This window comes from Barbus barbus, assembly GCF_936440315.1.
Source record: "Barbus barbus genome assembly, chromosome: 6".
Classification (NCBI taxonomy): Eukaryota; Metazoa; Chordata; class Actinopteri; order Cypriniformes; family Cyprinidae; genus Barbus; species Barbus barbus.
In genome coordinates, this window is record NC_136734.1 from 35598130 (window position 1) to 35622993 (window position 24864).

The 24864-nt window shown below is 37.6% G+C and overlaps 2 protein-coding genes across 5 annotated transcripts; both read left to right on the forward strand.

Annotated features, from left to right (window-relative positions):
• Positions 1 to 331: 331 nt before the first annotated feature.
• Positions 332 to 4516, forward strand: LOC306871532 (CCN family member 1-like). Its single transcript, XM_079419547.1, has 5 exons — positions 332 to 622; positions 1378 to 1591; positions 2206 to 2553; positions 2792 to 2994; positions 3668 to 4516. Exons 1-5 carry the CDS (start codon positions 536 to 538, stop codon positions 3971 to 3973), a joined length of 1158 nt encoding a protein of 385 aa, XP_079275673.1. The 5' UTR covers positions 332 to 535; the 3' UTR covers positions 3974 to 4516.
• A 2998-nt stretch (positions 4517 to 7514) lies between these two features.
• On the forward strand, positions 7515 to 21983 carry LOC306871936 (LIM domain transcription factor LMO4.1-like; the record flags this gene model as incomplete). 4 transcript variants are annotated; one of them, XM_079420205.1, is made up of 6 exons in its annotated part: positions 7532 to 7942; positions 13545 to 13635; positions 14426 to 14668; positions 18045 to 18141; positions 20048 to 20206; positions 20434 to 21983. In XM_079420205.1, exons 3-6 carry the CDS (start codon positions 14433 to 14435, stop codon positions 20440 to 20442), a joined length of 501 nt encoding a protein of 166 aa, XP_079276331.1. In that variant the 5' UTR covers positions 7532 to 7942; positions 13545 to 13635; positions 14426 to 14432. The 4 variants fall into 4 exon arrangements, with proteins under 4 accessions (XP_079276332.1, XP_079276331.1, XP_079276330.1 ...); XM_079420206.1 differs by lacking the exon at positions 13545 to 13635 and having other exon boundaries at positions 7515 to 7942; positions 20434 to 21414; XM_079420204.1 differs by having other exon boundaries at positions 13545 to 14668; positions 20434 to 21415.
• Positions 21984 to 24864: the final 2881 nt, after the last annotated feature.

A 24864-nucleotide genomic window follows, 5' to 3' on the forward strand; every position in this document is an offset into this window, starting at 1 on the left:
AGTAATACCAGTAAATCTTAATCTTGTGGGGACATTTTTTGGTCCCCATGAGGAAACAAGCTTATAAATCATACAGCATAAAGTTTTTTGAAAATCTAAAAATGCAGCATGTTTCCTGTGAGGGCTAAGTTTAGGTGTAGGGTTGGTGTAGGGCAATAGCACATACAGATTGTACAGTATAAAAACCATTACGCCTATGGGATGTCCCCATAAAACATGGAAACCCAACATGTGTGTATGTGTATGTGTGTGTGTGTGTGTGTGTGTGTGTGTGATGTCAGAGGGGGCTGTGCACAGCTGTCTATAAAAGTGGCAGTTTCTAGGGGAATCTAGTGAGAGCAGAGCTTTACAGTTTTATGCATTTACCAATTCCCAAACAGGCTTCCAGAAAAAGGGGCAAGTGTGGATTGCCAAGCAGTCAAATTCTTTTTGAACTGACAGACGCAGAAGGGCTGTAAATCAGAAGGCACTTTTTGAACATCTGAAACACTACTTTGTAACTCATCCAAACAGAACACCAACTGAAACATTTTGGATGAAACTAACTATGTCCCCGCTGAGGAGCATGCTAAGGCAAGGGCATTTCATCACCCTGGTGCTGCTGTCATGGGCCACTGTGGAGGTGAGTTTTTGTGCTCTGTTTGATGGTTTGAAGTTGAATGTGCATTCAGGTAGACTTTAATATAATTGAAAATAAATGTAGCAAGCTACCATAACCATTTAGGGGACATTAAAAAGTGTTACTGCTATTCTGTAAACTATGATTTGAGACTTTTATTGATCAATAATTTGAATAAGGTCATTGTGTTATAATATTCACAGGTATAATAAAGTAGTCAAACATACGCACACCTTTTGAGGTTCAAGTTAAAGGAGCAGACTAAATACAATAAAAAATATATCTGCACACTCCCTTGAGCACTGTTTTTTATTACCCTAATAAACAAACTGTGTTCAAGGTAGTGTGCAGTTATATTTTTTCTACATAAAAATTTCCTAATCACAATGTCAGTTTTCAGTTGCAGATAAAACCTTTATATTAAGCATCTATTACAGCATTTTAGTACAGGGAGTGATGGGGCATTAAATCCACTTTTCCGCCTTATTTGTCAGGTTTTGGCTTACAGAGACAGTAGGCTACTATTCTTGTATGTGGTCTAATATAGAGGCAGAATGAATTTATAGTGGCTAAGGAGGTTACTGCAATAAATCATCTGCTTTATTGCAAAACGATGGCATTTTAAACTCATTTTTTTACATTTTTAAGTGAAAGCAACTTATTATCTCTTGATTTATGGGATGGAAGAAAGAAAAATGTATCACAGGCTAGTGTATTTCAACATCAGTCCTTACTTGTTTCCTTCTGTGCTTTCTCAGGCGCAGAGAGCCTGTCCACTGAAATGCTCTTGTCCTTCTTCGCCCCCCTCGTGTCCTCCTGGTATCAGTTCGGTTCTGGACGCATGTGGGTGCTGTCGGGTCTGTGCCAGGCAGTTTAACCAAGACTGCAGCCATACCGAGCCCTGCGACCACATCAAGGGACTGCGCTGCCACCTAAAGGCCGATGGAGACCCTAACAGAGGCGTGTGTAGAGGTAAGAGGAATAAAGACATTGTGACACTGGACCACAAAACCAGGCATTAGCAGCACGGGTATATTTGCCAAAAATACATTGTATGGGTCAAAATGGTCGATTTTTCTTTTATACCATAAATCATTAGGAAATTAAGTAAATATCATGTTCCATGAAGATATTTTGTAAATATGCCTATAACAACACTTGCATTGTAATATGCATGGCTAAGAACTTAATTTGGACAACTTTAAATGCGATTTTCTCAATATTTTGTTTTTTGCACCCTCAGATTCCAGATTTTCAAATAATTGTATCTCGGCCAAATATTGCACTGTCCTAACAAACCATACATCAGTGGAAAGCTTATTTATTCAGATGATCTCAATTTCAAACAATTGACCCTTATGACTGGTTTTGAGGTCCAGGGTCACATATTTAGACAGTGTTGCTATTGTTAAAACTATACTATTAAAAATCATTTTAGCTCACTGAAATAAGATATAAATACTAGATAAATAAATTTTTAAAAGGTCTAAAGTGATTTACTGGACTTAGCCTGTTTAAGCTGGTCTAATATTTATTATGCATGGCACTCATGCTAATCAAGCAACATTACTGTTAATTCTGTCTAGCTGAGGCTCAGGGTCGCCCATGTGAGCTGGATGGACGGGTCTATCAGCACGGCGAGGACTTTCAGCCAACTTGTGAGCATCAGTGCACGTGTGTTGATGGAGTAGTCGGCTGCGTCCCACTGTGCCCACACCACATCTCTCTACCCGACTGGCGCTGTTCCCGCCGCCGCCTCACCAAACTGCCCGGCCGCTGCTGCCAGGAGTGGGTGTGCGATGATGACAACCGCATTGCTGAAGTGGAGCCGTTGCCTGACGCACATCCACAAAAGCACACAGACCTAACAGGCAACGAGTTACTTGTAGCTCCATCTACTTCTTGGGACAGCAGTGCAACAGCCCCTTATCAAGGTAGATGAATAACACTGGCATTAAAATGTAATGTAGCCTACAGAAAAAAACTGAAAGAAACAAATTACATAATACATTTCTATTAAAAAAGTATGATGTACAGCAGTGTTTTCCAACTTTTGCGCACAGAAAAAAATGAATCGTGGTTATAAACACTGGCTATTTTTATATGGATTTGTTATGTTCCTCATAGTTTAGGAATAAGAAGCTTATTCACCATATTCTTTTTTTTTCTTAGAGTGGATTTCATCCTCTATGTCCCACCCCATCCTTCTACCCACCTGCTTACTGCAGGTCACTGATTGGTCCCCGTGCTCAGCCACCTGTGGAATGGGCGTGTCCAGCCGTGTAACCAATAGTAATCCTGAGTGTCGGCTCCTCAGTGAAACTAGGCTCTGTCAGATACGAGAGTGTGGCATCAACTCTGCACCATCACTGAAGGTAAGCGGTGTCTGTAGTCAGATATAATGTTTTTTTTTTTTAATGTAACATTATAAAATAATACAAAATATTTAGTAGTAGTAATTTTCTAAATATTTTCAGCTTTGTAATAGGCTATAATAGTTAAGCATTATAAAATATAATATTTAAATAAATATTTAAACAATATAAAATTGCAAAATTTATATATATAATTTCATTTATTATTATAACTAAATATGACTAAATCTGAAAAACTATATATTAGATGAAAAACTGAATTAAATGTTTAAGCTGAAGTACTAAAATGACAAACTGAAATAAAATGACAACTACATGTAACACATTCATTAAAACAAACTAAAAAACTGTAAAATAAATACTATAATAACATAAATACACTAAAATAACACAGACGTAATATTTGTCTTTGTAAAAATGCGTGTATATTTGTAAAATCTAAACTTTATCTGTGAATATCATAAAGAATATAAATATAAAATTTAAACAGTATAATCTTTAAACAATATAAAATGATGAAAACAAATAAATGCATGCGTATCATCTGCTTAGATTTGTATAATTTTAATAATATTAACAATTTTGATATTTTGATGTTTGATCAACGGCTTCTGTTCTGTTATTGAAGTAGATTTCCCTCTCTCTTTCCCCTCCACTCCATTCCTTCACTCAGAAAGGAAAGAAGTGTCAGAGAACCACACGATCACCGAAACCTGTGCAGATGGTATTTGCAGGATGCTTCACTGCTCGCCGCTACCGGCCTCGTTTATGTGGATCCTGCTCAGACGGTCGCTTCTGTGTTCCCTCTGTGACACGTACAATCCCTCTGCACTTTCACTGTCCCGAGCCAGAGCGAGACGACTTTACCCGCAACGTCATGTGGATACAGCGCTGCAGCTGCAGTCAAAGAAACAGCAGACAGGGCCTGTCATCACAAGCAGAGTTCTTCAATCTGCCAAATGATATACACACACACTGACGTTAGCTCAAGAGCACATTCAAAAGCATTTTCTCACTTTTCTACCTACTTTACCAGATTTTCTGTGGAAATGTTTTAGCCCAGCATTCATTAATACAACAGCAGTCTCTATATAGCCTCGCAATAATATGTATAAAGCTTAGAAACAGGTTTGTCATTGCTGTTTTATCAGGTATGCTGTAGCGACACAGGGCATAAATTAGGACTGTAAAGCAGTTGTTTGAGGTAAAACATACCATAGTATAATCCATACCATAATATAGCACACACACATACACACAGATACTAATAATTCAATATTCATGCCCTTTTTGTTGTATTCATAAAAAAGATTTACTGTATATAGTGTAAATATGTCTTAATCCCACTGTACATATATGATGTTTCTTTATTTCAATTTTATAATATTTAACAGATTCTTGTGAAGTGTCATATTCAAACCTCATTTTTTTGAGGTGAATGGCAAATAACAAATATGGAGCAAATACATTCATATGCATACTTGCAATAGTTTCATTTTGTAAATAAAATGTATTACAATTTATGTTTTGGCTTTGTGTTCTTCGTGTACGATATTGACTAGAATAGAATAGAATAATGTCATTAATCTCAAAAAAAGATGTCTTCTGAGTTACAAAACATTCACTGATACCTCCATTAGAACACACAGCATGGCCAGGTCAATTTTTTCTAAATGGCTTTATCTCTGTCTCTCACTTTCTCACGGACATCTGAGACTTTCAGCACTGACATGACAGGAGAACAGGAAATGTCTAAATGTGTTGAGAATGTGCAGAATGGCGTGTGTAAATATGTGATGATGGCTGTACAATCCCACAGACACACTCACAGAACATTTGAGCCACACACACTGTGAATATTTGTCACTCTTTGATTAGTCAGCACATGTTTCGTGTGTTTGTCGGGTAACAACCACCGCTTATGGCAGAATATCATTAAATACAGTCACTGTGACACAGTCATAGTCTTCCATTGGTATGTTCTGTGTAGTTTTATCCGGTCTTAAGTGCTTCTTTTAAAATGTTTCTGTATTTAAGGTTCTGTACGTTACTTCTTTATTTGAATATGCATAAAAACGTTAATTAAAATAGAGAAGATATGAATTCATGTTCTTGTTCATCTATTGAATAGCTTTAGTTTAAATGTGAATATTAGCGTCCTCTATTGACTAAAATGACGAAAAAGGACTTTAGAGTGGAAACTGTTATTTATTATCAAATTCTGTCACTGCATTAGACTATATAAAACCGGGATGAGTTAATCTCCATTTAGCTCTATTTTATTGTATACATTTGTTATAAACGATAAAAATTCAATCTGAGTGCAATATTATGATATTATAACATTATTCTTTACCATTCCAATGGAATTTAGGAATAATTATGGATGGCACTTATGGATGGGCATATAACTGAGCAAGACTACCATAAAGGAAAACAATGTGGTGGACTGACTAAAAACTAACAATACCAAAGACAGATGTAGATTATTTCTAGCTACTGACCACTACATAACAATTTACCCTTCTTGTGTAATTTCGACATTAAAACATAAAATCCCTTCTGAGGTGTTGAAAACACCTAATTTTTGTTTGTATAGCATTCATGAGCGAGAGATAGGGGTTATCCATTAATAATACAAAGAGATTCTTAGCAAGAAGCATCAAAGCAATTTCCACAATGAAAACTGATCTAATACCCCAGAGTCCTCTGATTTTCAAGTATTCACAGTTTTACCCCCTTTCCTTCTGTCAGGCTCTTTATCTCTTTCCCTCCCTGGCTTAGATTTTTCTCACCCATACTGATGTGCCCTGTTCATCTCTCATGGTCTTCTCTCCATCTACTTCCTTTCTCTATCTCATGCAAAGGGTAGAGTTTCTATGAAACAATGGGGCCACCAGGGAGATTGGTACCAGGGGGTTGGGGGAAAGGAGGGGCGGATACATTTACCTTTGTAAGAGTGGCAGAGGACTCCACAGTGTCTCATCAAAGACCAGTCTGCTCAGGTGATCCCCAAGGCAGAGTGTATGTGTCTAAGAGCTGCTTGCTTTGAAGTCTTTGTATGTAGAGTCTGGATTTGAATAGAATCACACTACTCCTCCTTTTTTTTTTAAACAAATGACATTGCCTTACATCAGAATAGAACTGGTAGATCCTTCTATGACCCACCTTTGACCCCTTAAACATTCACTTAATTGTGTTCTCATAATACTAACATGATACTAGTTTTGCGAATTATGTTGGGAAATATGTAGCAAAATGCACAATGAGCAAATTCCAAAGTAGACAGATCAGTTCCATAGTATATTCTCATTCTAAAGTAGAGATCAAAAAAATGTCCAAACTTAGAAATTTTATGTATTTATTTATTTATGCCTCTAGTCCTAGCCTCAAGAACAAACAAAATAGATCATAGAGTCCTCCACTAGATGTCGCTAGTCCCTTAATTCCTGAGCAGGAATAATAACACCATCACCAACACTTTTAAAAGCTATAGGCCCCAGTGTCTGTATATACCGGGACCTAGCACATGCACATCTCCTGTGTGAACATCCTGAAAATGTTCTGTCGGCTCTGCCCCATTTATGATAAAAATGAATGTTTGTGAACCTTACACTAGGACCTACATACATTTAAACTTTCTTGTCTGAGTAATAGTTTTATAGCTTGCTGAAATTTGAGTCTTATAAGTATTGTTTTATACTATTAGAATTTTATGCATTTATTTGTAAAAATCTGCTAAATATTATAATGTCCTTCCTAGATGAAATTAAAATGTAGTGCACCAAGTATTATGCAATGCCTTTGCATAATATAGGCCAGGTTCAAAAAGAAACACTTCATGCAACTTAAACTATGAACATAGTACTAAGTTAGAACAAAGATATCAAAGACACTTTTAAGACTGTGTTACAGTTGTCTGACAGTTAAGCACTGATTTGCCCTCGCAGGTGTGTTTAGTTGACATCATAAATTTCTTTGTGGTAGCACTGCCTGTAAGTGAGAGGCCAAGGCTAGTTCATTTAAGCCTGTAATGGTAAATCAGGGCAAATTGGACAGTATTGCATTGGTTAAATAAAGATTTACGGCGCCAGAGGTAATTGGCTTTCCATCTTGGCCAGATGTTCGCAGCTTCGATCGTGCCGAGAGACGCAGCAAATATAAGGTGAGACACGTGGTAGTGTTCAATTTAACAGCTGCCTGTTTTCCTCTCGCGTGAGCACATCTGTTATTTAGACTGTTTTTGCATCTATTGTCGGTTTATTTATAGATTGATGCTATAGAAAGCTGTCCGTTTGTGTAAGCGCGTAGGTGAATAATTAATACACACCTGAGCATGGCCACGCCAGTCCTCAACAGGCTTAAATGCTGTGGATAAAGACGACTTTTAAATCCTTTCAGCATAAATCAGCCGTGGTGATTATGGGCAATTTAAATTAGTTTCAAATAGTTTAAAGTTGCCCAAACAGCCATCCATCATCCTGTCAAATGCCACGCCCCCTCGCTGCTCATTGGCTGTTGGGGTTGCACCTATGGCACGTCATCAGAGGAGTGACTTTAAAATGTTCTCCTTGTTCGTTCTTGTGTAATTTCAGCGTAAACCGATGCCAGAAACAAGATTTCCCAGCTATTAGGAGGTTTCAGACACTAACTCATAAGGAAGCGAGTTATAAATTCTAGTTGTAAGAAAGCGATCATGCGCAAAGCTCAACACTAACATGAAACTGACGGTCGCAGCGGAGCGCTTCTAAAGAGAGGGACGGTTTTTAAGTTTGTGGAGCACGCGAAACTCGGATTATCAAAAGCGTTTTTCTTCAACGCTTTTTTTTGGTGGACGAAAACAAAATACATATATACACAAACATCCAGGCTCTCACTGTTTATCACCGCGCAATAAATTTGAGAGTGATCCCACCACCTTTTGACTCCAGACTCCGTACAAATAACGGTGAGTGAAAACATCTAGTAAAGATTACATTAGCAAAGATTGTGAACTGGTAAAGATAAGTTTCAATATGGTTGGAGATGGCTTTCTGTTTGAACAGTTTCCACTTAAGTCTGTGCCTGTTCAAACACGCAGCTCATAACGGCTACTCCTATAAGATGACATTTTGTTGTATTTTGTCGCACATTTGTAGTTATTTGTCATTTAGCAGCTTTTATCTAAGGCAGTTTACTCCGAGAGCTGCGTTACTCAAAAACATCACAAGCGTAATAGTCATAGAGACCATTGGTGACAATTATTGGGGTTGTAAGTGCCACACTTGAACTGTGGACCAAAAATTTAAGTTTTATTTAGAGTATCATTTCTGTTATTTTCCTACCTTGTTTCACCAAAATTTTCATTGCTACATCTTGACTGCAACTTCCCTGTACAGTAACTCGTAGGCTGTATCTCAAATCATAGTGAGCTGCTAACCTAGACGTCTTTGGGGTCTAGGTAGGCAGCACACTCATTTTTTGAGACACTGCCTTGATGTATGCTGTCACTGAATTGTGCACAATGGGGAGTTGTGCGCGGAGTGTTAATTAAAAAGAGACCCGTTTTAATGAAACGGCGAAGCGTGTAGTTATATGGCCCCAGAGCGCATTATTAAAAGAGAAGGATATACTGCTAATCTGCGGTGGTGCCAACCAGGGTTTGGTCATTTGCTCACTGGACTCACTACTATTTTTAGAGGCTGCGAACCGTGGTGTTATGCTCATTTATTTTAATTATCAGCGACCCACACTGGGTTTTCCCGCAGTTATATGTTGTATTAAGCGACGTGTTATGACGCTAAAAATCAGTTACAGCATAAATCAATTAATATTGAAATAGCGAAATTATACGGTCGTTCTCTCGCGTTGCCGAGTTTCTATGGTGACGGTTCGTGCGGTTAGTTCTCAACAGACGTCCCACCCAACAAAAGGAAAAGTTGAAGCGCAACCATAAAACATAATAGTGTGTAGTTAAGTCTCCTACTACATTAGGGTAGTAATTGATGATATGTGATTTGTCTCGTGGCGGAGACCCATCATTTGCTCCGTCAAGCCGACACCAATCCATCAGTCTGCGCTCGGACAGCGACGGTATTGTGTTTCTCTTCATTAGCTTCTGTTTTTGCCTCTTATTTCATCAATCAGCTCGTTAGTCAAGTGGAACTGAACGAGCCTCCCCCTCTCTGACCTTTCTGATGACAGCGTTTAAATAACGAGAGAATGAAAGAGTTTGGTCTATTTCCAGAGTAGCTCCTCACTTCGAAACTATATTACTTGGTTGACCAGTTCAGTTTATTACTTTGTGAAAACAGGATGAATACTCGATTTAAACACGAGCTTTTTAGATGCTTATATTTTCTTAAACGCTTATTTATGTTTTTAGATAGTTTTTATATTAAACTCACATAGGATATAAATTACTAAAAACTAAAAAAGTGAGTCTGTAGAGCTTTTATGGCATTCTCCACTAGCCATATATCAAGTTCTTTGATAAATCTGCCCATTGTTGTACAGCTGTTCTCATATATTACCCATTTGCCTAGATTTGCCTGTTTTAAGTTAGCAGTGACCTTTAAACAAACTTTGCACTCCGCTTAAGCAGTATGTACTGTATGCCATATTTTGGCTTGCCTTATAAGTCAGGAATTGGTCATAACACAATGCAGACTGCCAAAGATGTAGGCCTATAGCGTCACAAGCTCCTGCTACTCTGTGATAACACACTACATTAAGCCTCATAGCTTAAAAAAGGTTGTCGCCAAGTGTTTCCAGTGAAGGATTAACTTACCTAAGTTATTAGAGGGATAATGTAATTGTTCTGTATTGAAACAGCCAAGCCTCAAAGCGTGTGATATTCCCCCAGGGTCCCATTCGGCAGCATTGTCTCTCTCGCTCTCAGGTCTGCAGGAAAGGGATGATTAAAAAATGGGGGATTTGCATTTTCATGAAACTAGCTGTTGCAAAGTTATTTGGCAACCTGCTTTGGAATGGCACTTCTGCAGGTGTGTGGGAATGACGATGTATGGTGCTTGTTACCAGTGTCAGTTATGGAGAAAAGGTCCTGAGGCAAAATCTGTTTGTGTAGGAGCGCTGAATAAATTTACTTTTGGTTCAGGTTTATAATCTTGTACAGCTGGTCCAATGCATTTAATAAGATATCAGGCTCATAGTTTGTATACGACTTACAAATATGCCCAACTCTGACATGACAATGAAAAGATTAGAGCCGAGGGTGTCAGAAATCGGTTTAAACCATTGCCTGGCAAATTCTCCAATAAGAATTCAGGCATGTAGGTTCATGTCAGTTTCAGGATACTTGTGTTTGTGGAGGAAATGCTTACACAGCTCTCTGAACATTGTATTAAACCTGCTTGGTCAGTTTTATCAGGTAAGGTGAAGGAATGTAAACCACGTATGCACACATGATATCTCTTTCCTGGTTATTTTTATGAAGATTGCTAATGCTTGGCTTTATGATTTCTACCTTTTTCTTTTTACTGCATAAACTGCGTGTAAGGTTTTTCACCCAAATCATGTTTCATCCCATATATCATTCAAAATTCAAAGGGATAGTTCCCCCAAAAATGAATATTCTGTCATTTACTCAATTGTCATGTTGTTCCAAAAATCTATGACTTCAGGATGGAATACATGAATGAATGATACATTTATATAGCGCATTTATTGTGTATTGCTGTACACCCAAAGCACTTTACAATCATGTGGGGGTCTCTCCTCAACCACCACCAGTGTGCAGCATCCACCTGGAATACACTACATGACTTTTAAAATCTGAAATGATTTTAAAACACTAGGCATCATAAACTTGTGTAAATGGTTACTGGAGAAAAACTAAGGATAATAAACTAAATGACTAAAATACTACCAGACTTTTTTTTTTCTGTAGTTAGTTTTTCCGAACAAAACTAACTACAGAACACTCAGCTCATTGCTAAGAGACGCATGACAAATGAAAACAAAAATCGGCTCAAAATTTCAAACAACTTTGAAATCCTCAGAATGGATAGAATCATAGTCGGAAGCTAAAAGATTCGGTGGCCATCATGCACTGTGATTTTCTGTGAAATCTGTCAACTCATTGACTTTCTGTAACCAGCGTCAGCTCGTCCAGACTATAAATTAGGGCAAAAATCTGGGCAAAAGTTGTATAGTGTAATCTAGCCTTTACTGTCTTCAGTGTAACACAAAAGAATATATTTGAAAAGCATAAGCAAAAGAGATCTATTCATAATATCATTTTTGTGTCTCATAGACAACATGAGGGTGAGTAAACAATGACAGAATTTTCATTTTTGGGGTGACCCTACCGTACCTGATGTTCATGCTTCTGTTTGTGGGAAAACACGTGGCGGCCAATATCTTATGTCCGGCACAAGACTAAGAAGACAGATAGGACCGGAGGAAAGCATTCCCAGTCCTTTAGAGCGAAGCACAAAGAGCTTTCCTGTTGCTTTCCTCTCCTCTTTTGACCCCTGGTCGACCCTACCAATCAACAGGGCTCAGTTGTGACCTCTAACCTGGCCTCCATCTCCAGTCTGCTGCCGACTGACCTCTCTTTCAGAACAACAGAGGGAGGAAATAGCAAGTGATATAGCCTCTGCCAGATGTCCAAAACCTCTTCCTCACATTGCTGCTGCCTTCCAAAAAGAGCAAACTGCACCGTCTGGTCCTCACTGGATTTTGCTGAGGTTCTCCAAATGCAGCACAGAAGCTCGCTTTGTGTCTCTTCAGAAAACAATGCAGAGATACAAAGTTATTTTTAGAAATAAAATGTGCAAGCATTTCCAAATGTGTTCGAGCAAATGCATTGTGCCTCGAGTCTGAATGTATTTTGCTTAGTTAGACGGTCTAATCTTTTCAAACCACAGTCTTCGTGCTTATTTTAGATAAAGTTAGAAAAGATAATAATGTTGGTCTGAAGCTAAATGTACTAACATTGTACTAGTATGTGTGTGTGTGTGGTGAAGATGGTTGGTGGTTAGTCTGAATTCATCCTTCTGGAACTGCATAAGGCTGTTTATTGAGAGCGGGTATAGTTTGCTTGCTCGCAGGGAAACGGCTGGTGAACTCATCAAGGGAATACACTCGACATAAGTGAAAACATACTCGAACTAAAATCTTCAGACAGGGAATGACAAATCAGCTGCACTTTCATTTACAAAACATCATTAACAGTGGTTGGTTGAAGGCTGTTTACCACAAGGCATACTGACTACAAATTTGAACATATTAAAAAAAGAAAAAGTGAAAATCATGATTTAGATTAGCATTCTTTAGAAAAACCATATACACTGCCCTCCAAAAGTTTGAAAACACCCCAACCTTCCTAAACCTTCCAACAAGACAATGACCCCAAGCACACTTCCAAGCTATCCAAATCCTATTTGGAGAGGAAACAGTCAGCTGGCATCATGTCTGTCATGGAATGGCCTCCCCAATCACCCGACCTCAACCCGATTGAGCTACTATGGGAGGAACTGGACCGTGATGTCTGTAAAAAGTGTCCAACCAGTGTGAATCATCTTTGGGCAATCCTTCAGGAGGCTTGGAGTAATATACTGTATCAAGTCAATGTTTGAATAAACTGACAGCTCGGATGCCCAGATTATGCAGAGCTGTAAGAGCTGCTAATATTGGATATTTTGATGAATCGAAAATTTTATTATTTTCTATGTATTAAACTGTTTATGTAATAAAATATGTTTTCCTAGTTTGTGTTGTCCCTTATCAGTGCAAAATTATCACAAATTAAAAAGGATTCATGCCAATATTGTCCAAAACCCCACTTTCTAGGGCGTTTCCAAACTTTTGGAGGGCAGTGTAGATATGACCCCTGTTTTCAGATCAGCATCCACACTTTGAGAATGCGTACTCTGAAAGGGAACAGACTTTAGTTTGTCCTTATGGTTCCAGTTACTGCCATTTGAGAGCTGCACTGCCTCCAGCTGGGCTTGATCTCCACTTATATTTGCAATGAACGTTCTGGAAATGAGCTGTAGATATAAACTGATAATGATAAGGCAGATATAAAAATCTGTGGACTACATCATTTCCATAGAATTGCCTGCAGCATGAGTTTTATTGTAGTTCCGTGGCAATAACATTGCACTTTAAGTTTTTTTTTTTTTTTCAACTTTTAACTGTGACTTTTCTTGAGGTACTTAAACACCATTATGTTTGTACAAACATATTTTGAATGCATTTGTTATTAATACAGATTTAATGTTATAAACTATTGTTAATAAAATATCACATTAATAACACTGTTATGGTGGTCATAGGTTGTTTAGCGATACCCTAAAGAAATGACAGTAGCACTTTATTTTACATTCCTGTTACTATACTATGTACTTATTATAGTAATTACAATAACTAGGTACTAACCCTAAACCTACCCCTAAGTCTTAGCCAACCCCATGTAGTTACCTTATATTACCAGTACTTTCTTAGTTATGTACACTATAAGTACACTGTACGTATTTGTAAGTGTACGAGCTGTAAAATAAAGTGCAACCGAAATGACTTAATCTGTTATTCATTCATTTCAGTTGCACCACAGGTTCTCGTGCTAAGAGAGGGTTGTTTTCTGGACAGGTCTTGTGTACCTCTGCACTGGTGATGACAATGACATACAGGGAAGTTTGCTCTCAGCTTCATTAACTCTTTATGATTTAAACCACAAACTTTTTATTTTCTTGCTGCACTGCATTGTGGGATAAATATATTTTGTTATGCTGATTATTGTTGCCTTTGAGTGGGAACCTTTTTTTCTCCTAGCCAGTATAAAAATGTTACAGAAAACAATTGGTTGCACCATGTTACATAGAGAAAATATGTTAAATGTTATATCTGACTCTTATGTGTAAACATAAATTATAAGCATGAATATTCCACATTCAAAAAAGAAATGTTGGTAAAAAACAGACATAATTTTAGATGTAATAAAACCTTGAACATTACAAAACAAGAACCTAAAGGTGACCACAGCCAGAATAGAAATAAATAAAATGGCAAATAGTAAAAAAACAACAACAGCATTATGCAACCACATTATGTGTTCAAGTTGCTGTGAATTCTGGGAACCCAAGCACTAGCGTAGCACTGTAAACATATCCCTATTACAATTATTTATGTACCACAGTAATTTTCCTAGTCTTATAATCCCATTTGGTCAGTCAGTTTTATCCTTTTTTCTCTTGTCTGGGTGAGGACATTGAAAACACAATCAACAACAGGGCGAGAAATATATCTATCCCATCATTCTGCTATGACATTTCCTCAGGATGATAAGAATGTGTTATGATGATGTGTTTGAAGAGGTTTGGAGGAACATCTCTAATGGCTGATCTTCTGATAGTGGTAGAGCGATGCCTCTGGATAACACAGGCCACATCTGCTGATTTACGATCTTCTCCGCTCCATCCCACAGGCAGGCGATGGTGAACAGCCGCGTAGAAACCGCCGCAGTTGCAGTAACAGGAGGCAGCGGGGCAGTGCGCTCCTGTGCAGGCTGCGGAGGTCGGATCTCGGATCGCTTCCTGCTCTTCTCCATGGATCGGTACTGGCACACGCGCTGCCTCAAGTGCTCCTGCTGCCAGGCTCAGCTGGGAGAGATCGGCAGCACCTGCTTCAGCAAAGGAGGAATGATCCTCTGCAAGAACGATTACATCAGGTACTAAAAGAAGCAGTTGGGGATTTGGTTGAACTGATGAAGAAATGCTGAAATGTTTCTGGTCACAGCATGAGTCGTAATGTGTTACACAAGAAGGATAGGAAATCTGGATTTTACTGGGACAAATCAGTAAAATGTCTTCGATTTGTGCACTTGATCGTTCTTTCATATCATTTGGCAAATCTCCTTTCCTGATTTACCAGACACAGGATATTTAGAAGGATATTTATTTTGGCCTAAACTGACGAAAATAGATAAAACCCCATACATTACCAAATCCTTATGTTAATTATCTTGCACGACTTTTGGTTGTGCAAGGTTTTTCTATTTATTAATTAATATTTATTTTGAACAAAATTATCATTTTAAGTTCAGCACAAATTTAAATGAGTAAACCAAATGTTAATTTGTCCATTTGTGAAAAATCATTTTATCTGAAATTAGCAGATTTTGTTGGGATGACTGTAGAGCATTGCCTGTCATACTGATGTTAAACATCTTTTTTGAAGCCACACATAGGAACTCATGTTACTGCATAAACTGTACAAGAAAGGGACAAGAAAAGTTCACCGATCATGACAGGAAGTCTGTGGGTGCATTTAACATGGCATCTGGAGCAGCCATATTCCTCAAAGACTCCCCACATGCTTTTCATGTGCCATACACCACTTTAGTCTCAAGCCGTCCTGTTTAACCACATGGTCGGTGATCAAATTAGAAGTCAACTCAGAATTGTCGTTTTGTTATAAAGTTTGACCAGTCTAAAAAACAAGTGTAACCTTGTTTTGCAAACCCTAAAAATCGTTTGTTTATTTTTCTGGCAGTTTTCACTGGGGTCTATGATTGCTCGTATGTCTGTATGATGATTACATAGCTCTTTGATTGAATTTGGCCTCTATTCCCTTGTATATTTTGAGCTGAAGGCTCCAGAGGTGCAGAGGTTAGATTTGTTTATAATCGCTGAGGCTTTGAAATTGACCTCTGTGTGTTTGGATGTGTGCAGTGATGCATTGGTCCATGACGGCACGGCATTGTTGCCTGTTAGACCCACACTGGTCTGTTTGGACTTCAACCAGGGATGTCTGACTATTTGGCATTGCCACACAGAATTTTTTTTTAATTTATTTTTTTCATGTGATTGCTGTAGAAGTGCCAGAGATGCCTGCTGAAAACTCAAACAATCTCATAGATCCCAAAATCGAAAAGAAACGGCAGCCCTGCCATATTTAAAATAAATATTACAGATACAGAAGTGTTATTGTTAATTGTCAGATAATGTACAGATTAAGTTTAAAGCAACTGACAAACTTTTCAGTCAGTCCCATGTTATTAATATATGTACATGTACATCTGATATATATATATATATATATATATATATACACAAAATATAAGATTATAAACTATATATTAGAATTATTATATTTGTTTATTAATATTAATTTATTTTATTTAAACTTCAATTAAATTAATATGTATCTATTCATATTATTATTTTTATTAATATGTGTTGCTTAATTAATATAACTATATATTGTTAAAAACTGTTTAGAATGTGGGCCTGACTGAACTGGTAATAAATAATATAAACTATAATATGAACTTTGAACATAAAAAGTAAAAATATAAAATCAAATATTAAAATATTATAAATTTTATGTAAAAGTATGTAAAATTTGTATTATAATTATTTTTTATTTATTTTTATAAAATTATTATATTATTTATTAATATTGTTCTTCTTATTATTACACCTACATAATATTAAAAATAGTTTTGCATGTAACAGCTCAACTGTGAAAAAATAATTAAAAATAAAATTATTGTTGTTGTTACTTTATAATGCAATATATTATATACTGTCAAAAAAGAGAAGTGGATCCGATTGCAAAATCCACATCTAGGCACTCACATATTTAGCACCCTGACGAAGGCCTGCTTGGGCTGATACGTGTTGGTGTCTTTTTAATATGTAGCCCTGTCTTAGAATAAAGGATTTTTACTTTGCTAACTATGCGAGTGCCTATGTTTTGTTTTGGGTTTTTTTGGGTTTTGCAATAGGATCCACTTTTCTTTTTTGACATTTTGTTCCCTCTCCGGAGCACCCATAGTTTTTCAAGTACCTGATGCACCCCTTGTCAAGATTTTTTCTTTGATTATTATATACTGTATCTATCTCTTTTTTACCAGTCCAGACAAAATATGATCAGTTATTGCTTTATGACAACTTTGGTTCTATAACAACTAACTGAGAAAGAAAACTCTTTAGTAAAGGACATATGTCTTACAACACCGTAATTCAGCAAACATGTTATAGGCCTACTTGTCAAAGGTGGTCTTATGGATATTTTCTTTAAGAGTGCATGCAAGGTGTACTCAATCTGTAGTGTATTAAATATGTATAATACAGCTAATCAAAAGGGCAGAGCTTCATTACCAAATGACACAGCATGGAGCCTGAGGTCTGATAAAAGTAGGGTGCATTAATTAGGGAGAACAGGGCCCCTTTCTGCCGTCTCTTATTAAATTACTGTTTGGATTAAGATAAAAAATTCATTACTGCGAGCAGTCAGAGCTGGGACAGTGATAGCGGAGGAGGGGTTGAGAGAGGGCAGGGGGAAGAGGAGAAAGTGAGGCGTTGAGAATTAGCTGCCAAACTGGTCTGGTTACCGTCACAAAGACCACAGAGAGGGAGTGGAAGAAATGTTTCCAACTGAAACATGACTATGACATGGTGGCTCCAGGTGTTCTGAATGAAAACAAGTTGTTTGTGTGCATGTGTGCAAGTGGAATGCGTGTATGTTGCATGTTGTTTGTGTGCATCTGGATTTTATCTCTATATGGCCAAGTGTGTGTTTTTCTTTCAGCTCATCAAGAGCTCGACATGAACTCATTTGAGTGTTCTCCTAAAATTGCCCATAACAACCTCAAGCACAGGCAGCAGAGTAATCAAGTACACCCTAATTAGGAGCCAAGGGTGGATCAGAGGCTCCTATAGCCACCCCCCACCCATTGCCACCAATTACACTGCCACTCCAGATTAGCTGATAGTCTGCAGTCTAGGACTAGAGGGGCTTTGGTGCCCTGCCATCCAAGCCACACACTCACAAACACACACATTGCAAAAGCACTCAAGCTACGGACGCAAAAATGACTTTCCCCAATTTTGGAAGGAAAAGATGTGGATCAGCGTAAAACGTTTTATCTTGGTCTCATTTTGCAATATAGGAAACCGTTTTTTATCCATCAAATGAGAAATCACTTAAGGAAACATGTTTTGGGATATTTAAATGTGTTGACTTTCAACTGATAGCTTATCACTGTTTAAATATGATTCTATATTTAATTCATCATTGTTTTTACCCTCGCTGTGCAGGTTGTTTGGTCACAGTGGAGCCTGCAGTGCATGTGGACAGTCCATCCCTGCCAGTGAGATGGTGATGAGGGCCCAGGGTAACGTCTACCATCTAAAGGTGAGCCATAGCCCGTTAGCAAACACGCATGCATTGTCAGTATAAAAAAAAAAGTATTAATATATGATACATCTGTCCATAGGTTTCTTTTTTAGCTCAGTTTTTAACAAAATATGTCAGTGGAATGATAGACTTTTCACTGGTGACACATGCTAGACTTATCCAATAATTTTGTCCACCTAAACCCCGCTCCTTTCTTACAATGACTGCAAGCTCACATTTACTGATGAATAGAACGAAGTCCCTGATCAACACTTTTTTTTCTTTTTGTCACACAGATGTAGAAGAAAAGATATGTTGCTACTTTTGTTGCATCGTAGCTTTAACTGACAACAAATTAGCAGAAACAAACAGGATGAAGACCAGAATATTGAAAAGTTGTAATTAGTTGTCATTAATTTTCATTATACACAGCAGTGATACGCTGTTTATTGTACTATATAATAAGTATGGAGAGATAGCAATTTGTCATAGACTCTACACTGTAAAATATTTACAGACCTCCCAACTCAAAATTGTCTAGTGACTGATTACATCTAAATTTTTCCATCGGTCCAATTGCAATTTCTGCTATCAATTGTGGCAACAGTCTGTTAACATTGGCTCAATGAGAAATCATTTGTTGAGCCAATGGAAAAATTGAGATATAATCAGTCACTAGAAAATTTTGAGTTGGGAGATCTGAAATTTTTTACAGTGTAACTTCAGTTATTTACAGAAGACTAAATTCTCAGACTGAGCTGTTGCCTAGACATAAAATTGTTGTACTGCCCTACATAAACACAGTAGCGTGACTAGCTTCAAAAAATCCAGTTTGATTTGATGTGGATTTTCACTGTTGAATCTGAGAAAAGATGAGCCAAACCTATCTGTCACACAGGACAGGTCATAGACCGAATTACTCAACATCGAATCTTGCACGGTTACAATTTATGAACCAATCCCAAACATGAGGGAATTTGTTTTTATACATTGCAATTACCTAATTCCCTTTGACATTGGCATGTAAGCCAGCAGGAATTGCTCAACATAAGCCCGAGTCAATGCTTCATATTTAGATTTATGAAATTTGAGTTCTTTTTGAGTATTGTATTGCAACTCCCTTAAGACTGGACAAGCTGAAAGACTGAAATTTATAATTCTTGTAAAACAATGACTTGGACCCTCATCCCATATCTCCAGAGTGAGAATTAAACGGATTTTCATATTAGCGTATGTGTTTATACTTCACATTATTTGGTTGGAATGGAAACATCTGCAAAGATTTGAAGTAGCCTCTTTTTGAGGAAATATATTTCTCTTTGAATTGTCAGCTGAAGTCTTGCATTTACTGAACACTGATAGCAGGATAGTCTCAAGAGACGCCTACCGAAACTCATCAACTATCCGTTTTCCCAAATGCGTCACACATTCCTTCTTAATTATAGTGGTGTAGGTGTCAACCCGTCTTAATAATATTTGATTGGAAAAGGAAACCATTCCCTTGATTAAGCTGAGTGGATCGGTTTGGTTTCCCAGTGGTCCATGTTTGCATAAGTTTGCAAAATTGGGTAACTACATCCTGACAAAATTTCTAATTTGTGAGTATCTGAAGAAATGTGAGCTTGGAGGGTAGTAGATTTTTTAAAAACAATGCAAATGTATCATATGTGTAGTCCCTCTGGTCCCCCCCTCCACCCACCCACCACCATTTCTTCTAATATGGAAAACGATTTATTTACAAGACTTTACATATGGGACTATTATATACAGGACTTTCCTTTTCGTATCTAAAAATACAAAAGATGTCACTACTTCCATTTCCTCTCAACTTGAATTGTTTTTAGTTTAGTTGAAGACATTTATTAAATGGCACACCAGATGTCCAATGAAATAACCCTTTGCTTTGTTTTTCTTCTCTTCACAGTGTTTCACTTGTGCCACATGTCGAAATCGCTTGGTGCCTGGTGACCGATTTCACTACGTCAACGGCACCATCTTTTGTGAACATGATCGACCAGGTGGAGCTTTGCTCAGTAGTCACCTGACCCCCCTGCAGAGCAACACCCTCCTACCCGACCAAAAGGTATGATATAAACACTGCAAATTGATAAGAAATCTTTGTACAAACCTATTAATGTCAATGCTATCCCTCAACTTGCATTTAAAGCTGTAATTTTAACAAATGTGGTAAATGTTAATTTGTACCAGATGATAGAAAAACATAAGATAAAAACAAAGAGAGACTGCTATACTGCATTATTTTTCCTATTTAGAAAATAAACTGATTGGCTATTTGATCTTTTTACTCAGGTGTGCTGAGAAAACATGGATTTATAATTTGCGGCGTGCCTTCTCTTCATATTTTTCCTCACATCTTCCCCTCAGTCTATCATTGTGAATGTCCACCCACACCCAAGACTTCCACTTTACTTTTGTGCATCCAGCCACCTTAGAAGAAGGATTCAGAACTACGCAAGTACTATGGGTCACTTGCGAGACAATCATCCCTAATAAGGGAAACACATTCAAATTGAAGAAATCTGAAAATGATCACTCATATGTGGTTCATCTGGTTATGACTGGGATGGCCTGACCCTGAAAGCCTTAGACTCTATTAAAGAGCAGCTAATTAAAGCTGGGGTGATTTTGTTCCCTTTTGAGAAGTTTCTCAAGAAATGTTGTGGATGCTACCTGACATTTTGTACTGGATGGGTCTATGGATTATGAAAGATATCACTTCTTGCCCACAAAATGACATCCATAGATCAAAAGACTGTTAAAACTCACAGTTTTGTTTCAGTGGTAGTTGCCTTTTGCTTACAGGCCCTTTTCACTTTAAGTGTAATTTTATCTTTTTTGAAAACGTGCCTAAAAAAACATTTTTATGTCCATTTTTTTTCTCCTTTGTCATTTACTTCTTATTAGTAAGTAATTATACACACACACAGTACAGAGACGTGAAGATGTATTGTTTTGTCTACTCTGTTTATGATTTATGAAGTGCTCTTTTTGAAAGAGTCATAGTCTCCAGAGGAAACGGCATGTTTTTTTTTCCATGGTTTGGTAGAATAAATTATATGTCTGTATGCATATTCTCTAATAGAGACTGCTATTCAGTGTCTGCCAAGACTTTTGGGAGAGTGAGAGAGATGGAGAGTAAAACTGTACATATTCCATGTGCTGTTGTATCGTGTTCAATGGTTGACCTGTTTCCTTGTGTCCTCTGTTTAAACGGAGGAGCGTTCAAAAAATAAGATATCTGTAAAAGAAATAAATGACTATAATCATCACAAATACAGTCTTGACATCTCTGCTCAGTGTACATCAACATTTAATGGTTTTGGCTTGGTGTGTTGGACACTCATTGGATGTCGAGATGGCTCTCCAATAGTCCTTGGCCAAAAATATGGTTCATTACCTCCAAATTTCAACACAAACTCTTGCGTCTGCATCGTTATAGAGAGTAATGAAAGGCATTTGAGCTGGCACTTTTTCTTTCTCCTGCCGTGATTTCAATCTGCGGGTCTTGCTAAAGGGAGGTCTTGTGCATCTTTGTGAACGTCGCTACAGAAAGAAATGGTGTATATATATATACGCCCTTTTCTTTCAACCGGCTATCTTCCTCAAGATTTAATTTACTTCTTCAAAATCTGCCTTTTTCTGATCTGATTTGCTGAGGTTTGAGAAGTTTTCTCATTATGGCATTTTTGGTAATTGCTTTTTGCCATTACATTCCCCAATATCTTGTTTATTTAATTAGCTAATTAAACCCATCTCTCTTTTTTTCAACTACCTTTGGCCTGCAATCACAAGGCATTCCTTTCCAATTTACTTTAACGATTAATAAAAAATTGTTCCTTTCCCTTGCGTTTCTTATGAGAAAAATGGAAGCCAAACATCCCTCATTATGGCTGTTTGTGTGTGTGTGTGTGTGTGGGTGTGTGTGCCGGGAAGGGGGTGTAAAAAAGCCAGCTGTGACTTTTCACATTGAAGAATTCTATGTGTGTTTGTGGAACCTTAAAAGTGTGGGGTTAGATCACACTGAAAAAAACAAACAACTACAATTAAAAACTATAACGTTTTCCTTAATATAATGAAATTTTTAGTTATTTTAAGGAGATATGTATTGGGTAGAGTCTTTTTTTTTTTTTTACATAATCGCAGTGCAAAACACTTGTCAAATATCACATTTTGGGGTTTGTGACATCAAAAATGTAAAATTTATAAAATCACAGGTATCACTATTAGCTCAAACACAAATCAGGAAAAACAGCTTGAAATGAAAGCTGCTGTGTGGCAAACACATTATGGTGAATGTTTACAGTATTATGTATTTGCATTCAGATGGTCACATCTGTGTCGTACCATTTAACCAACTCAAATCATTTGGAGGTTCTCATAAAGCCAATCCGACATCTCGAGTCCATGTACTTTAGATTCGGTGCTCCACAAATATTCTGTAGCCTGAGATCATTAAAAAAAGTAGAAAAGAAATTCATTAACTCAAATTATCATTAACTCAAACAGCAAATGATCTTAATTGCAATTATCTCCAAATCTTGATAAGTGAGAGGAGGGGATAGCGAATCTCAAAAATAAAATAAAACCTCCCTTGGCCATTCGAGTAGCTCTTTGCATTCAAATGGATCATGCTTCAACTGTGCATTTCTAATTAGTCTGACATATTCAAAACCTAATTAACGGTTTCTCAAATCAGAGCTCTACCACAAGGTTTTGCCAACTTGCAAAGGAAGGAGAAACTTTATTTTTAAGTGCACTGATCTCCAGAAGCCCTTGTCTGAAGAGAGGCATGTAGTCTTTCTTCAATTCACTAATTAATCCAATTAACACATGCAAATTGGTGTAATTACATTGTTTCCTCACCTCATGTTGTGTGAAGATGGGGAAAAAGCAGAACAGATGAAGGGATTTTTTTTTTAGGTGAGACCCTTGAGCAAGGCACCGAACCCCCAACTGCTCCACTGTTCACTACTGTGTGTACACTTGGATGGGTTAAATGCAGAGCACAAATTCCTAGTATGGGTACTTGGCCACACACCACTTTCCTCTCCCTTTCCTTATATATATATATATATATATATATATACAGTGCCCTCCAAAAGTATTGGAACAGTAAAGACAAAATTGCTCTGTTGGCTGTGGAGTCAAGACATTTACAAATATGATTAAAAGATGAATATGAGACAAAACTACAGAATGTCACATTTTATTATTGGGTGATTCAACACATAGATGTTTTACCAGCTAAGTTCAGCACTTTTAGAGTTTCATCCCTCTATCTGATGTGAGCATAAGTATTGGAACAGTTGCCTCACAGGTCTTTCTAAGTGATCAGCTGTGTCCTGTAGCATTAATTCTTCAGATATTAAAAGCAGGGAATGTGTCGTATCAGTTATATCCATTACTTCTGCATTCTGAATCTTGCATTCGATCATGACACACAAACCAGGATGAAGACGAGGGAGCTGACTTTGAGAGAAAAGCAAGCAATTTGGATGCTAAAAGAAAAGAGGAAGTTAATTAGAGCTCTAGCAAAAACAAAGGGCATGGAGAAATCAAGAGTTTGGAAACCACCAGCGACACCAGCAACCAACAACAACCTGATCGGCTGAGAAAACAACAGTAGTTGATGACAGACAAATCATAAAATCTGTGAAAATGAACCCTAAAAGACGTGTTTGAACTTCCAGAAAGCTGGGGTGATGCTCTGACAATCTACTGTCCTCAGGAGACTTTGACACAGAATTACAGATGCTACACAGCAAGATGCAAACCTCTGACCAGCACCAAAAATAGAAAGGCAAGATTAGAGTTTGCAAAAAAGCACAAAGGTGAGCCAGAAGAGTTTTGGAACTGTGTTTATGGACCGATGAGACAAAGATGAACCTTTATCTAAGTGATAGGAAAGCAAAAATGTGGAGAAAAAAAGGGAACTGCAAATGATCCCAAGCATACAGCCTCGTCTGTAAAGCATGGTGGAGGTGGTGGCATGGCATGGGCATGCATGGCTGTCTCTGGAACAGGCCCTCTCAACTTTACTGATGACTTAATGTATGATGACAGTAGCAGAATGAATTTGGAAGGGTACAAAATTGTCTTGCCTACCAATATTCAAGAAAATGCCACCAGATTAATTGGGAAGTGCTTCATATTGCATCAGGACAATGACCCAAAACACCCTGCCAGTTCAGTCAAGGAATTTATAAGGGCAAAGAAATTGAAAGTCTTAGATTGCCCAAGTCAATCTCCAGATTTAAATCCGATTGAACATGAATTTCACCAGCTGGAGAGGAGAGTAAAGGCAGAAACAATTGGGATTGGCTGCATTAAAGGCTGGGAAAAGGATGAGACCAAGAGAATATATACAGCCACAGTAACTAACTCTAATAACTAGTAACTAGAGATGTCCCACAAAGGCACACAAATCTGAAAATCTAATCCAATGCTCAGTCATTTAGTATAATAAGTCATAGGAGAAGGCTTTTGGTTTAATACCCTGCCTATGTTACTTCAGTGCATTTGACCTATCTTTTGTTTCAGCAGCCTGTGGAGTCAGATCTTGTTGCCTGTCTGTGATATGGCCATGGTCAGGCCTCCTTACTTGACTCTGCTCTGTTTTTAAACTGCCAGCATTATATACTCCACGGCTGTTTGGCTTCAGTGGTAGAGAAGCAGTGAAGAAGCGTGCCAAACATCAAAGAGTGCATCATACAGTAGAGA

Bases quoted from the DNA above. Each gene is read 5' to 3' on its own strand.
- LOC306871532 (XM_079419547.1), top strand. From the start codon at position 536: ATGAAACTAACTATGTCCCCGCTGAGGAGCATGCTAAGGCAAGGGCAT. The intron at 623-1,377 runs GTGAGTTTTTGT...GTGCTTTCTCAG, and splicing joins TGTCATGGGCCACTGTGGAG to GCGCAGAGAGCCTGTCCACT. The intron at 2,554-2,791 runs GTAGATGAATAA...TTTTTTTCTTAG, and splicing joins TGCAACAGCCCCTTATCAAG to AGTGGATTTCATCCTCTATG.